The sequence below is a fragment of the Myotis brandtii genome, unplaced genomic scaffold (assembly GCF_000412655.1).
Source record: "Myotis brandtii unplaced genomic scaffold, ASM41265v1 scaffold645, whole genome shotgun sequence".
Taxonomy (NCBI): domain Eukaryota; kingdom Metazoa; phylum Chordata; class Mammalia; order Chiroptera; family Vespertilionidae; genus Myotis; species Myotis brandtii.
This window is the reverse complement of record NW_005370488.1, coordinates 1,461,800-1,478,286: the sequence shown is the minus strand read 5'-3', so window position 1 is coordinate 1,478,286 and position 16,487 is coordinate 1,461,800. Positions and strand designations below refer to the sequence as shown.

Below are 16,487 nucleotides of genomic sequence, written 5' to 3'. Positions count from 1 at the left end.
AAGCAGTGCCCTCTCTGTTTTGGAGAAACGTCCTCAGTTTTCCACTCTATTGCAACCAGTTTTCTCTAACAACCCCATCATGGCCTTATTTTGATGATCTTCCCTTTCTTTTTAGTGTCTTGGTGGACTTTGCTCCCAGAATCACCCCAGTTCAGAAAACAATTTCAATACCGTTGAACTTCAATAACAATGGAGTTAGCGTCTCTGCTCCTCAGAAATTACTTGGTCCAAATGAAGCTTCATTAGACCAGCCCTTAGAACAGCTCTTTAAACTCCAGAGCACTGAAAGCAACCGAGAGTTCTATACCCACATACTCCAGAGCAATGGCGTGTCTTTACGTTAGGGCTTCTAATAAGAAAACCACTCAAGTATTTAGTAATAGCTAAGGAATATTTGCTTAATTGTAAGTTTTGGTGGCCATATATGCTGGGGTCCAGCCCCATCAGGTCCAGGGGTTCCCAAAAGTGTGGACGGAGTTGGCGAAGAACGATTTACACGGAGACAGTGTTCAGATGATCAGCATAGCTCTCTCTAGTCTCCGTGAATCTTCCCTGTGCCTGGCTGAGGCCACAGAAAAAGATGCCAAGGCAAGCTGAACCTTTATTTTATAGTGAGAGGTAAACAAGGTAGTGGTTTCCATAGTTACACAGTTCTTGTGAGTTTCACTTGTTTTGGCTACTTCCTGCACTTCCCTCAGCCCATTAGCTTCCCAGATAAGATCTAGAGAGCCTCATAAGGTCAAGCCTAATTATGCTAAGAGGACTGTGCCCTCTAAGCTGGGAATTGTTTGTGACTTTGCCCACAGGTCAGTCCGAGGCTTAACCCTATATCAGCTCCCCACACATATAGATCAAAGTTGTGTTAGACTTGTAACATCTTATGTGATAGACTAGGGTCATCCTCAACAACTATCAGGGCATAGTGTATGTGTTTAATGTCTCATCTTCTGTATATAATCTTTCTATCATTTAGGAATTGCATTTGGATGCAAGTAATGGAAACTGGAAATAACGGTAGAAAAAGAGAAGTTTATTTCTTTTTCATATAAATAAGTACAGAGGTAGGCAATCCAAGGAGGGTGTGGCAATTCCATAGACATCACGGATCTAGCCCCTAGCACGGGGCTTCCATCTTCAAAGACACATGATGGTCCTTGGTTGCTATTGCTGCTCCAGCTGTCACGTTCAATTTTTAGGCAGCAGGACAGAAGGAGAGATGAGGGATAGGTCATATGGATAAATCTCCTACTCAAGTACCTTCTGGTAAGCAGCGATTCAAGATGTCCCACCTCTGGTTACATTTCCTGGCCAGCTTTTAATCAAATGACCACATCATGGTCTTTTAGTTGGTTATATTGCTGCCCTGAAAAACCAGGATTCTTTTGCCAAGGAAGAAGGGAAGAATGAATAATGGGTGATGACTATATTTTTTTTGGCCTCATATATTCTACTTAAGATATTGGTGGAAGTATGTTATAGGTAAGTAGAAAAATGGACATTACTCTTTAGTCATAAATTTGATGTGCAGGTGCCCTATCCTGAATTATCCCTGGTGGATAGCTTTAACATTCATTAGCATTCTAAACTGAGAAAACAATTCTACTTGTTTGTTCTTAACACATAAAGTTAAAATGCATGGTTCCATGTAGAGATTACAATAACTATTCCTGTTAATATGTTAGATACTGAGAAACTCAGGGACCAGCTAAAGAAGTCTGTGTTTCAAGGTACAAATATGTTCAGAACCTTAGGTCTGCCCAAGGAAAGCTATGTGTTTTAGGCAGGAGAAAATGAGGCAATAATTTGTCAAAAGACACAAATGAATAAATTGAATTATTTCAATAATTACAGGGTTTATGAATCAAAGGGAAATTGATTCTTGATATATTTGATTCATTTGCAGTCTTAAGTATAAACATTTAACCTAGCCATCAGACAATTTTATATGACTCTACCTAGGCTGCTTCTAATTAATATTGATTTTGAATTAATATTAGCTTACAACAGTTATTTTTGGTACTTTTCCAGCTGTGTAAATACCCTTATTGCATAAACAGACTAAATTTAATCACAGAATTTACTGTGCTAGCAGTATTTATAACTTCATTGTGGGCCCAATGTTTTAAACATCTGTCCTTCATTTACTATATCTTTTATAGACTTTTATAACACAGGCTGAATTATGAGTATTTACACAAAGATAGCACAATAGTACTTGGAGGAAAGAACAAAATTTCTGAGAAAAGAGTTTCTTTATAATGAACACTGTTTAGGTTAGTAACGCTGACTCCCATAAAAGCAAATAGGGACCGGTCTGAAATAAGTAAAGAGCATTTTTAAGAGAGCTCCTGGAAGACTACATTTTTATAATATTAAAAATGTCGAAATCAGGTTTTAAAGGGGAGAGTTATGTTGCTGGTTGTTATTTTTAAATGTCTTTGTCTTGTGTTAAAACCATCATGCAGCTTTTCCATTAAGTAACAAGTTCTTCAACCGAAGTAACATTGTATGGCCTGGGGAGAATTAGGAAGGTGTACAAAATAGAGGAACAGAGTTAGTAAATAGGATTTTCAAAAGTGATTTTTCCCCCCATCCAACAATGGGAGACAATATCTGTCCAGTTTGGTTATGTAAAAGTCGTAGAATTTTATGTTTATAGTTAACTTTTAAGTTCCAGCCCTGCAAGGCTCCTCATGTATTTCCTCCAACTGATTTTATTTTGGATAAAATAATTTTTATCTGATTTTCCTTTGAGAAAACATAGACATTTGCTCCTTGGCTGCCTGACAGGTACGGCTGAGCACTAAAGGGCCCACGTGCATTCGCCACATGAGACAGCCCGCCCCACACAGAGATGCCTCCCAGGCTGGCTGTTTGTCCTCTGCGAGAGGCTGGCCTGCATGAGAAACAAGGACTGAGACTGCCCTGCTCCTCAGGATCTCACACATACGGTACAGCTAAGGGAGCGAGCAGTGTTCGTAAGGATGATTGAAGACAATCAGGAGATGTAAACTTCTGGAACAGAACCACTGGTGCATGGGAATAGAAGCAAATAGTAAGGGCAAAGAGGTGGTGGATTTGGAAGAGACGCTGTGTGAAGTTATCACCCTGCATTGAACTCGATGTCTGTTGCACTTGTATTCTATATTAGAAGATTAGCATTTTGTCGTACTGTTTTGTATTATGTATCTGCTTACATATGTATATATTATTTTCCCTAAATAGATGGTGGGTTTTCTGTGGAAACTACTATCTTTTACTTCTTTGGGATCTTCTCTAGCATCTGGCATCGTCTCAGATACTTTATTAGCCTAAAATACAGATATTTAGCTGGACCTGGGTGGCAAATTCTGTTAGTCATGGTGCCTTGGTTCAGAGTTTTGAGGATTCTGAGGCTGTGTCTGTGTCAGTAGAAAACAACTGAGTGATCAATTTGCCAGGGACTCTGATTTATATATTGTTATATATCTGGAGCTTAGAGTGGTGCCTGACAGTTATGTAAGTACTAAATCAATATTTGTTAAATGAATGAATAAATGATTCTGTAATAGTTGAGAGAGAAAAAAGAATGGCAACAGTTTTGCATCCTGTTACTAAATTAACGCTAAAGTACCTTCTAATTCTAAATTCTATGATTAGTATTGGTTAATTCAGCAAATGTTATATCAGCATCCAAATTCAGAAGCTGGAGTATCTTAAAATTAATAGACTCTGTCCCCAAAATATAGGTTCCAGGGTAATAAGAATAAGTTAATAAAGATTATCTTTTCTGAGTGTTCAGTACCATGATTTAAGAAGCAATGAAAAAAATCACACCTATATTAACTTGATTAATATGTTTAAATTTTAATATTATGCTAAAATCCAACTAATATTCAACTAGTTAATTGAGTGACATTCTTCTTCAATTTACTTGCAGTTATATAGAGTGGAAAGCTCATTAACCTGCCTGTGGATAAGGTTCAAGGAAGACTGAGTTCAGTGCTCTATGTGAGCACAATCATATTAGACCATTTACCTGATCTCATCATTTAACATCAGCATCCTAGAAGAGACTTTCTACATTTTCAATTGAAATCCTTTACACATAAAGTGGATTCCTGGAGATCAAGTGATTAGAATTGCAGATATTTACTATCAGGGTTAACTAGTGCTCCGATCTCCTGACCTTAAAACTGATGCCTTTTTGAAATGTCAGTATTTCCCAGTGATTTTTCTCCTACATATTAGTTAAAGGAGATACTCTGTTAAAGAACAAAATGGCTATGTGCTACCCAGAGTGTCATCCATGAGGGTTGGGTTGGCGTGGGGATACAGTGGGCTCTCTAGTACATATGAGAAGGCGCAGCCAGAATAGTGGCCTTCAAGATAGTCTCTGGATCGCTAAAAGGTCTCCAAAAACCTTTCAGGGCATGTGTGAATTCAAAACTCTTTTGATAATAATACTGAGATGATACTTACCTTTTTTATTGGGCTCATTTGCTCTGATGGTTCAGAAGCAATGGTAGAGAACGCTGCTGGCATCTCGATGCCAACCAAGGTAGTGGTGGCAGCAGGTGTACTGTTCACCATTGTGTTCTTTACTGTCACACCCTTGAAGAAAAAAGAAAAATGAACTTTTAACCTTAAAATGTCCTTCATAAAGTAATGAAAATTATCAACTTATTAAATCTCAACTCTGAGTACATACCTTTTTAATATGCTGTGTGATGAAATGAAGGTATGCCTCGCCCTTTCAATGCCTACTGAAGATACTGCACACTGCAAGTAAAACAGTTTTACTCAAGGAATCGTTGTTGAACTAATTTCTTTTCCATGGATCAATATTTTTAATAAAAGAATGACTGACAGACTAATTATGGCAATTTAGGCTTGAATATTTTGTGCACATGTTCTTAAAAATGAATGAAGTGAGCCTATCAAGGAAAAAATTGACAGTATTTGTGCTGCTGATATATTTTGAGCTTTCAAGTAAAAATTCAAGTAAGTCCAGTTCTGGAAAACTTGTCATTGCCACCATGAGCTTGAGAGTATCCAAATATGTAAAATATCTTTTTTTCTCTTAAAAAATTTTTTCCTTACATTTTACATTTCAGTATAAACTCAAGTTCAGAAATCCATCCCTTTTTTCTTCTAATGTCAAATGATTTTTGCCTAGTTAGTTCAGGATTACACATTGTACCATAAATGAGGAAATATAATAATTTAATATTCATACTACTGTATTTATCACTGTATTTATTTAGTTACCAGATTGATTAATTTGTTTTTCTTTGATGTGCCATTTTTATGATATTGGTGCTGATAGTAACAGATGTGATTTCTTTTTGTTATTGCATAAATAAATGTGTTAACTCTTGCAAGTTCTTCATGAGTCAGTAAAAATATTATTTTTGTCATTTATTGATATTTTCAAAGTGATTGATGCATAATATTATAATGGATAAAATATTTATTTCAAGTTCCTGGAAGTAGAATGCTTTTAATGTAGCAAAATACACATATTTTATTGTTAGGATCAGATTTGACATCGCAATTAAATTTTAAGAAACTACTACATGTTGAGTTTTGGGGCAGTACCAAGGAAGAGCATCCACAATATCTGAAGGGCTATTGAAATATTTAACCCTTTTACAATTCTCTCTATCTGTGGGAGACCCGATTGTTTTGACATACTTCAACCAAAGCAACTTAGTCACAACATACTGAATGCAGAAGCAGAGTTCAGAATCTGTCTTCTGTTAAGCCAGATAATCTTCACCACATTATTTTTATTTGAGGGAACATGGCTATTATTCATGAAAATATTTATGGTAACATTTAATAGATTTATATTGTTATTTTAAAATTAATAATTATATATGACTTAGTTTTAATCTCTAATATGGAAAATCAAAAATCGAAAAGAAACAGACAAAAATAAACATAAACGAAAGTTCTTTGGGGTTCTTAATATTTTTTAAGACTGGAAAGGAATCCTGAAGACAACAACTTTGATAATTACCTAGACTCTAGATTAGAGCAGGGTCCTCTTCACCTAGGTAGAGAGTGATGTTGCTTAGTTTTGTCTCAGTAAAAATTTTCTTTTCTTTTTCTTTTTCATTTATTGATACATTCAAGTAATAATTACTATATACCTTTTGTCCCCCAGATACCTTATTAGGTGGTGGGAGTTATTTCAAGTAAAGATTGTGTCCCCTGCTTATTTTTAAGCTCCTCTAGTGCCAGGTTCATGTGTTATATTCTCTTTACCCCATTATGGTAAAGTTGTTGAATATCTCTCCTATTTGCTTCATCTTGACAAATACGGAGATGTAGCTTGGTATTTGCATGTTTTTGCCATTTGCCACTATTGCAGTGATTGGCTAATACTTGAACAAGTATGTCATGTTTTCATTCCCCTTTCTTTATATATGGATTGTAAGGAGAAGACACGAAAATGGCATGGGAAAGAGAGAGATAGAGAGTATTAACAAGGGATTTGCAAAGTGTTTTCCAGATCTACCCCTAACTTTTGCAAAGCCTGGGGCAAGAATACAAATGGAGAATTACATACCATGTGCCAAAATATTTAAAGGTTACAAATTAGGCTAACAATATTATATAAAATATGTTTATCCTTTTACCCTGACAAATATACCATCTAACTTATTAGGAAAATATATGTAAGGCAACAGTTTATGCCAAATAACTGTGGATAGCACAAATTCAGAATGATCATCTTTCTACCAGTTTATTCTAGGGAGACAAAGCAGCATTGATCAGACAAGATAGAAGTGTAGGGAAGAGGATTTGACAAGATAGAAGTGTAGGGAAGAGGATTTATCCTCATTGTTTGCCATTCCAACCTCTTCCAAACATTTGACACAGAGAAAACACCCACTTTTGCTTTCCTTGTATAAGAGAAGGTTCTTTCTTCTCCACTCGGTATTCAGCTGCGCAGCCATCTTGTGCTCTTCCCTTAACCCCACTATCCAAGACATCACATGTAATGCCCAATGAGGAGTCTGCAAGGTTTCAAATCTTCAGTCTTCGGCTAACCATGCAGGCATCTCCTCTTCCTGACAACATTGCTCCTTTGAAGTCTTCAAATGAACCTGAAGTTGGAAGGCCAAGTTGTTCCAATGGAGAGTTCCCATATTTATCTGAATCTTGTGCTGTACTACTGCTGGCTTGGGAGAGATGTCTGACCCTGGTCCTTGCCCCCCCCCCCCCTTGATCTTCCCCTCTTCCTTCTTACTGTGCCACCAAGGACTTACCTTGCATATGTGGATATCTCAGCCGTCTTGTCCAAATCCTGTCTCACATGGCCAGTACTAGTTGCTCTTGGATATCCTTTTGGTTTAGGATTGTTCTCTCTGGCTCTTTGGGAAGAGAATTCTGGGGTCACAGGTATGCAGAGTGAGATCTGAAAGGAGGGATGGTAAGGTACAGATAGGCACATCCCATTGGAACCTGGATCATGCAGCCAGAAGAGGATTGGAGCCACTACCTCCAAAGTGTAATCCTCAAAATAGGGACCCTGTTTTCCCGTATCTAAGGGCACTACTGGTATGGGCCATATATTACTTGTATTAGAATGACCAGGTGTGCTCTTTAAGGATGCAGGTTCTTAGGCTTCACCATACCGGACCTAATGAATAAGAGAGCAGTGTGGCACAAAGGTGGGTGTTAGGAGTGTTGCCTGTCATAGGTAATGATTCAGGTGTTTCCTGGGCAAACCACTGCAGTTCCCCTTAGCATTGCTATTTAATTGTGGCCTTCCAGGAATCTTCTTGACCATGTAATCTAACTTAACTCTTTCAGCAGCTCTTCAAGGTTATTATTCACATGTATCACAATGTATGCTGTAATATCATTGTGGAATTTGGGTCTTGAAATGGCCTTGGGATATAGCTTTCAGGCCAAGGTTCTACATTTTTTCATGAGGATTTGAAAATATTATTGTTATAGAGTACATTCTCTTACAGTAATGGTGACTCTAGAGATTAGATAAACTTACATTTACATCAAAGAGAAAAATACTATTGTGAAACGGGTAAACAGATGTAGAAGGCTTCTGTGGAGGGAAATCCTCTTTAAATTTTGAGGAAAACACTGTCATTTTAATAAAATCAAGTCACATTAAGTAAAGCAAATTTTATTTTACAAGTAAAATTGGAATATTAAATAATGAAATTTAGTTATTAAAAACTATATTAGCCACCTGTGTATACCTGTAACAGTGTAATAAAATTTGCATTTTCATTTTGTTCATAATTTGTATTTATGGTGCTTTTTATTTTGAGAAATAATTTTAGGTTTCCAGAATAATAATACTATCTATAGAGAAGTTACAGATCTAGCTGGGAAGTGTTTGGAAATACCTATATTATTTTTGGAAAATACTTTTTAAAAAGAGTGACTGGTCGAATGTAAGAGTAACTAATAATAGTTCTATAAAACCAATAATGAAGCCATTTACTCTACTCACTTTAAAAAAATCTGTGGTCTTGGGCCTGTAAACTGTTATTTAGTAGCCGGGGGTCGAGGGGGGGGCGTTGCTAGTTACTACTAACCATACAGTACTCTAGTTGTTTTCCAGAGTTAATATTAACTACCACAGAATTGTCATTTATAATGGGAAAGTATTTCAGTCACTGGAATTGTCTGGATTATTTAGTATTTTGCATCTCTGTGAAATCCTGAATGGCCACTTGTTCATGGAATCATAGGAACTTTTTGGACAGCTATTTTGGAAATTATTTCATACAACTGAAGTGTCTTCCTAATGATACTGTTTTCCTTTTAAAAAATTGCCTAGGATTCAGTTTTGGCTTGCATAGGCAAATCCACATAGTCCGCTTAAATAATGGGACCTGAATTGGAAGAGTTAATCTTCAAATTCAGCTTGAGCTGTGTTTACTGATCCTTTTCTGTTTCTTGTTAATTGGCACCTCAGACTATGTACTAATTAATGGGAGAGCAAGGGGCAGGTGGCGCCGTTTTATTTTGATAATCCTTGTCAGCAATGTCTGTGTAATCTTCTTGTTTAATTATAATGAATGTGCATTTGGGGTGCATGAACTTTCAACAGCTTTTTTCACTGGAAGTTCACTGGTCAAGGACAGTTTTGCAGCTGCCGACCACTGCTACATCTTCCATACAAAGCCACTTGTTTTACCACTTTAGTTCCGGGCTCACACAAATGAATGTCTCTAATGGAGGTACTATGTGTTTCTTTGAAACTAGACAAGTATAACTCTATCCAGAGAAATGAGAGAAATCTGCGCTTCCTTTAATTGTGCTTGTGTGTGTGTGTGTGTGTGTGTGTGCAGCGAGGGTAAGAAATTTTGTTTAAATAGGGGCATTTAACTTTTAGAGTACTTAATGGATGAAAATATTAGAGTAATGTTTTCTCTGGAAGGAAGAGCCTAGGCAGGAAGTCAAAATAAATGGAACTGATTTACTTAAGAATTTGCAAGTTTTAGTTGTGAAATGACTAGATAAATGATTCTGTTGGAAAGGAGGTGTACCTCCTAGAAGATGCATATTTTGCTCATTTCCATTTTAAAGAGACTGTTATGCTTGCAAGTGTAAAGGTGGGTTTAGGTAAAATAAATTCACAACAGTTTCGAAGTTTGGGGATCAGTCTTAAACTTATGTTCCAAGCAATGCGTTGTTTATTTGGGGGAAGCAGGAGAAAAGGAGGGAGGAAGAAGTAAAAAAACACCTCCCTGTTAATACCTTGAAACTTAGTGGAAAGGAAATAACACCCAATTTATAAGAACTCCAATGTAAACAAACAGGAGCTATGATAGGAAATAGCACTAGGGCCAATTTATAAGACTTGGTCCATGTTCATTTTTCAGATAAAACTTCCTGTACTTACTCCTAGCCATTTTGGGCCAGACCATAACCAAAATAAATCTACCTCAAGTGGTGAAAGGAAACATCTTAATTGGTGATATTTTTGAAAAATCAGAAATAGTTGCTTCTGCTATTGATACCTTGAGACAATTTAATGTATTATTTAAGATAAAAATGTAAATTTATATAAGTTTGCATGTTAATTATATATGTATAGTTTAATGCAAAATATTGACATTTATTGGTTTTGTACCTAATCAGAGAATCTTCACTTAATTTAAATTTACAATTAAAATGAAAATAAAAATCTGTGAATTTCACCTAAATATGTGATTTTCAACCCAAAAGGCAGCTTTATTCCCTTTCCCCTGCCCCAGGGGACATTTGGCAATGTCTTTAGTAGATATATTTTATTTTTACCTATGGGAGGAGGTGCTACTGACATCTAGTGAGTAGAAATGGGGGATGCTGCTAAACATCCCAAAATGTACAGGACATTCCCCCACAAAATACAATTATCTGGCCCAAATGTGGATATTGCTGAGATTGAAAAACCTGCTCTACCTAAATGATGCCTTCTACTGATGAAACACTATTTATAATCACTGGATTGTGAAGATGATGGAAATTTCCCATGAAATGCTATACAATTAAAGAAACAATCATATGTGGATATGTAAGTATTGGGTTGTGTGAGATTATTTAATAAATAACATAAGGGAACAAAGTTGGAGGGATCACAATACCAGATATCAAGTTATACTACAAAGCCACTGTAATAAAAACAGTCTGGTACTGGCACAAGAACAGGCATATAGATCAATGGAACAAAACAGAGACCCCAAAAATCAACCCAACCCATTATGCTCAATTAATATTTGACAAAAGAGGCAAGAGCATACAATGGAGTCAAGACAGTCTCTTCAATAAATGTTGTTGGGGAAATTGAACAGATACATGAAAAAAAATGAAACTAGACCACCAATTCACACCATACATAAGATTAAACTCAAACGGATAAAAGACTAAATGTAAGTCATGAAACCATAAAATCCTAGGAGAAACCATAGGCAGAAAAATCTCAGACATCTCTCGTAGCAATATGTTTGTGGATACATCACCTACGACAAGGGAAACTAAGGAGAAAATAAACAAATGGGACTACATCAAAATAAAAAGCTGTCCAGCAAAAGAAACCATCAACAAAAGGAAAAGGGAGCCCATGGTATGGGAGAACATACTTGCCAATGATACATCTGATAAAGGGTTAATATCCAAAATATATAAAGAACTCATACAACTTAACAAAAGGAAGACAAACAATCCAGTTAAAAAATGGGCAGAGGGCCTAAACAGTTTTACTATATTTATATTCAAAATGTAAGAAAGCACAGTAGTTACTTGGCTTAGAAAGAATGTAGTGTGACCAGAACAGGTGCTATGTGTCATGTCACATGCTGTTGTGTTTATAAAGCTTGTATTATTTCCTTGGTGCAGAGTAGCTATGTGTTAGAGATTTTCAAGAGGATTTTAGCTGAGCAGCTAAATTCAGGCCTCAGTTCATCAGATTTGAGATATTTATTATCACCTCTTACTCATTTGTGATCTTTTTGTCAAGATAGGATCATAGATAAAATTTAAACCAGGTGTTTAATTACAATGGAAATAATATCTTGATTCCAAATTAAACAGTTGAAATTTCATCTACTCATTATTCTTCATTCATGACACTAATACAACTACATATATGCTGAGCAGTACTTATCAAACACCCTTTTTTGGCATTCTAGCATTCGTCGTTGGCCTACCAAAAGTTGCCAGATCAGTTCTTACTGATTTCCTTGTATAATAGGGAAGATACACTATGTACACATTTAAAAACTATGCAATATTTTACACATACTATCTAAGGCATATGTAAGCAATGCAGCATAATAATATTTTTCTGTACAACAGTGACACTGTACCTCAGAAGTTTAAAATCCCCATTGTTAATGCTGCTTGATATATTGGCTGACATAGAGATGCTGGTTTGCTTTTTGAACTCCGGTCTATTCTCAGGTATTTTTGGCAAAGTGTGTTGTATTCACAGAGCTCAGCAGAACATTAATATATACTGAGTATGTGAGAAGTGGGAAAGATTTTTGTTAAAATATATATGCCCCCCAAAAATAGCTTTCTCAGTAAATGAAAGGTAAGTTGTTTAGAAAACGGTTCAGTCATCTTTAATGTCTCGCTGCTGGGAGAGGAGAGCTAGGACAGGCCCTGTGGCCCACCGAGGCTGGGAGACGCAGGAGGCTTTGTCCACAGAAACACGAAGGCGCATTCAGCTCGTGCCTGCAGTATATTTTATAAGGAAATCTGCGTCTAAAAATAGCTGCTGAATGAAACTTCTTTTAGAGCACAGGACCATATGGTTGTTAAAGGGCCACTTTGTTTTATTGGAAAGAAAATATGAAAACTCCCCATTTGGAAGCAAGTCTTAGTAGTGGCTGTTAGAAAACACCTTTTTGTGCAGTTACTAGGTAAGTGTTCCAAAACAGATGTGTTTGCTAACTACCTTGATTAAGAAACTACCTTAATCAGCATTTCTCAATTTCTGTTACAGTGTGCTTTTTATACAATCATTTGGCACATTTTGTTTTGTTTCTGTGTATTTTGGCAGATGTTCAATATTTGAACCAAAATATGAAATTGAAGAAAATTGTATTGAAGTTCTAGGTGGTCTTTGCTATTTAGTCTTTAAAAAGTCACATGATCTGCCCAGTCCAGAGATGCAATGTTATCTTCTATGAGAGGAAATTTTTTATATCTGCAATGTTTATAAGTGCATGTGCCTATGAAGAAGTCGATTTCTGTGGCATTAATGCACTTTCTGAAATGTGAGTGTATAAAAAGACTGGGAATTGAGTTCTAAATGTGACTTTATTAAAATGATATCAAATAGTATATGCCACAAAACTACTACCAATTTAAATGAATTGAAAAGATGTAATATAAAGTTATTTTCCTCTGACAGAGGAAAAGAGAACAACCTGATTTATTATAGGTAGGACTATGTTATGGATTACCAGTAATCTCTTGGAGCTGTTAAGTATGTAAAGAAAACTACCCTGTTAGCAGAATCATATTCTAAAGTTATATGAGGAAAACTTCAAGTGCTTTGTTTACCTCTATAAATGCAGTATATCTTATTTATAGTAAATTGCCATTATGTTTATTCTCTTAAATGTGAGAGTATTTCCTATTTCTAATGAAAACCCCATACAGTTCAAAGTAAATGAAACCTAACATGTTTCCAGCTTGAACACACACATACACACACATCAAACTAACATGTTTCCAGCTTGAACACACACATACACACACACACCAAACTTTTTTTTTTTTTTTTTACCTCTTCATACCTTTCTTCCCTCTCCCTCTCCTCTGGGACCTCTGCCTTCTATACAGCACATGCCTGCCAACAAAACTTCTAGTATGGCAAAATGTTTTAAATTTATATGTTCTTTCCAACTATTATGTCAAAGACCCTTGAACTTACTTCAGATCTAGAAGCAATGATGGAAGCCTTCAAAACTCACTTCTTTTAAAATGTGTTTATACGTGTTTGTGTAATACATTTTGGGGTTCCCTGGTTTTTGAAGCATATGCTCCAGTGAAACAGACTTCTCAACAAAACATATTTTAACATATGCATGTTTATACTACGTGAATGAGAACGTTCTAATGGGAGGGCTTTAACTTTGTGCACATTCTTACAGGTTACACGCTTTCCCGTGGGATATGTCCTTTGGTGTGTGTGACAGTATTGTGAGGCATAAGGAGGTTTCTGTTTCCTCGCAGGACTGATGCTGAGGGACTAATTGCAGTGGAGCTGGGATCTGTGACCCTCAGTCCAAGGCCCTTTCCATTAGACCATGCTAACAATTCTACTTTAAAATTCAGCAAGATGACACTACTTACTAATAGTAAGTAGTTGCATTCAGATTTGCTGAATCTGCCTGTAATATAGCCCAGGAGGCCAACATTCTTATCTACTAGACTTAGAGTAGTGATGATTCTAGTAGCTAATATGTTAGAATCTCTAGTTGCACACCACATATTTTTGTTTATTATGCTAACAATTCTACTTTAAAATTCAGCAAGATGACACTACTTACTAATAGTAAGTAGTTGCATTCAGATTTGCTGAATCTGCCTGTAATATAGCCCAGGAGGCCAACATTCTTATCTACTAGACTAGAGTAATGATGATTCTAGTAGCTAATATATTAGAATCTCTAGTTGCACACCACATATTTTTGTGTATCAAAGGAAGAAGTAACATGAATTTATCTGATCTTGCTCTGGATTGATCTTGAAAACGGAAGATATTTCATGCTTTTCAGATTAAATTTTTTTTCTGCCAGGCGAGTCCCCCGCCTTTCAGGGTTTCCCAGGTCAGCGCTAGGGAAAGCTTTCCGAAGCCTCATGGGATCAGGAGAGGGGTTTCCGGTGCCGGTTCCTTCCCCTGTAACCCATGGCGCCCGCCCTTGTGAGGGTTGCCTGCCGAGTTACTCAGTCTGTGGCCCAAGCCATTCCAGAACACAATCAGCAAGAGTTTATTGTATCTGTGATACAATATGATACTCCACCTTACTTCAGACATTCCAAAAGTGTCCCTTGTGCCAATTGTGTGCCAGGCAGAGTTATAGATGCTTTGGACTCTGTGGTGAACATGACAGAGTTCCTGCCTGAAAAGTGCTGATGTTCAGGATGAGTCAGATAATAAATACAGAAACAAAGATGATCAAGCCAGGAAGAGACAAATGATCTGAAGGACAAAAAATAAGTTAGAAAAGTCGGTGGTTACTTTTGTTAAAATGGTCATAAAACTGAAACCTAAATAATGAGGATAAGCTAGGAAAACAAGTATAGGAATCATGAAAGGAAATGAATGTGGTGTGTTTGAGGGGTAGGCAGAAAACCAGCATTCATGGAACACTTTGGACAAAGGGGAAAGTGATAGGAAATGAAGTTAAAGAAGCAGGCAGAGGCCAAATCATGTTGGCCACTGTAGCGAGTGTGGTTTTATTTGTAATTGGAGGTTTTAAGCAGGGAAGTAATATGTGACTTACACTTTGTATATGTAACTTTGATTGCTGAGTGGAGAACTCAGTCGGTGGCAGGACATAATAGAATCAGTAAACGAAAGAGCAAGCTTCTCTAAGCTTCCGCAAGATACATGATGGTACCCTGAGCCTAGTGTCTTTGCAGTGGCAGTGGTGAGAAGTAGTTCAGTTTGGGATATATTTTGGATATAGTACTACCAGGTTTTGATATAATGGATTGGATATGAAATTAATTGGAATTAAGAGAGACCTAATGGTTTGTGAACAGAAATATATATCTTTTAGAGCAGTGGTTCTCAACCTTCTGGCCCTTTAAATACAGTTCCTCATGTTGTGACCCAACCATAAAATTATTTTCGTTGCTACTTCATGAATCGTAATGTAAATATCCGATATGCAGGATGGTCTTAGGCGACCCCTGTGAAAGGGTCCTTCGACTGCCAAAGGGGTCGCGACCCACAGGTTGAGCACCGCTGTTTTAGAAAGTGAAATGCTGATGACTTGGTTAGCTGGCTTGCTTGCATTCACTCATTCAGTTTTGTAGAAGTGTAGGTATCCTGATAGACTCAGCATTTTGCACAGGAATTCCTTTCCATAGGCTGCTGCTTCAGAAGGTTCCAATGCACTTTGTCAGAAGGAGAGAAGGTGAATGGGATGGATTTCTGAGTCAGTTTTTAAATTTCAAAGTGATTTTCAGGAACATCATTTTTGCTGGGAATAACTTTTTGACTATCTGTGTAATTGTGCTCACACTTTCTATACACTGGAATAGTGTTTTCTTTCTGTTTATCATATTTCTGTTTACCATAGTTTGGTTTATCAAGAGAAAGTGAAGAACATTGACCAGATTTATCCTATGAATTAAAAAGACTTGATACAGTCTTAATAGCTTATTTTAAGATAGCAAATCTCATTGTTAAACTCTGGTCTAGGTTTTTTACAGCTAGCATAGGTCTATGATTGCATCTTTATGTATCACAGCACATTTGACAGTATGTCAGGGTCCCTCATATAATCCGTGTATACGTTATATCTTCACTCATACTTTATGTAGTATATGGAGGTTGATATTTGAATCTTTAAAAATTTTATCATATATATCACATTTTATCACATATAAGATCCAATTCTGTAATCTTAGGAATTCAATCACAAATTATAACACTATGAACAACCCTAAAATTATAAAAGGTGTAGACTTCAGAACACCTTTGTAAAGTTGTACCTCTGTACAAATTTACTTTTTCTCTATGCTGGCTCTATCCAATTTATGCATGATTTCTCACCATTTCATACTTCAGGCACGTTTTGTCTTTATGTTCTTGGTGTTATTAGTAGTAGTTTTCATTTTTCTGAAAAAAAAAATCTCTTTAATCTTTATATGAATTTTAGATAACAAAAGGTTTTTTCATAATCGCTATATTATTTTAGATAAAAATGATAATCAGGATTATTCTGAATCTCATTTTTGTAAAATGTGGTGAATTATGCTACAGTATGTGTGTGTGTGTGTGTGTGTATATA

The 16,487-nt window shown here is 36.4% G+C and overlaps 1 protein-coding gene across 6 annotated transcripts in view; it reads left to right on the top strand.

Annotated features, from left to right (window-relative positions):
- BMPR1B (bone morphogenetic protein receptor, type IB) overlaps positions 1–16,487 on the top strand; it is a 219,215-nt gene that overhangs the window by 75,795 nt on the left and 126,933 nt on the right. The window contains exon 1 of one of the 6 annotated variants that reach the window (XM_005880652.2): positions 3,032–3,055. The exons of the other annotated variants lie outside the window; for them this stretch is intronic. Coding sequence (XP_005880714.1) covers positions 3,037–3,055 — 19 coding nt within the window. The 5' untranslated portion in view covers positions 3,032–3,036. Of the gene's footprint in view, positions 1–3,031; positions 3,056–16,487 lie in introns of those variants that run through there. 6 annotated transcript variants of the gene reach the window in all.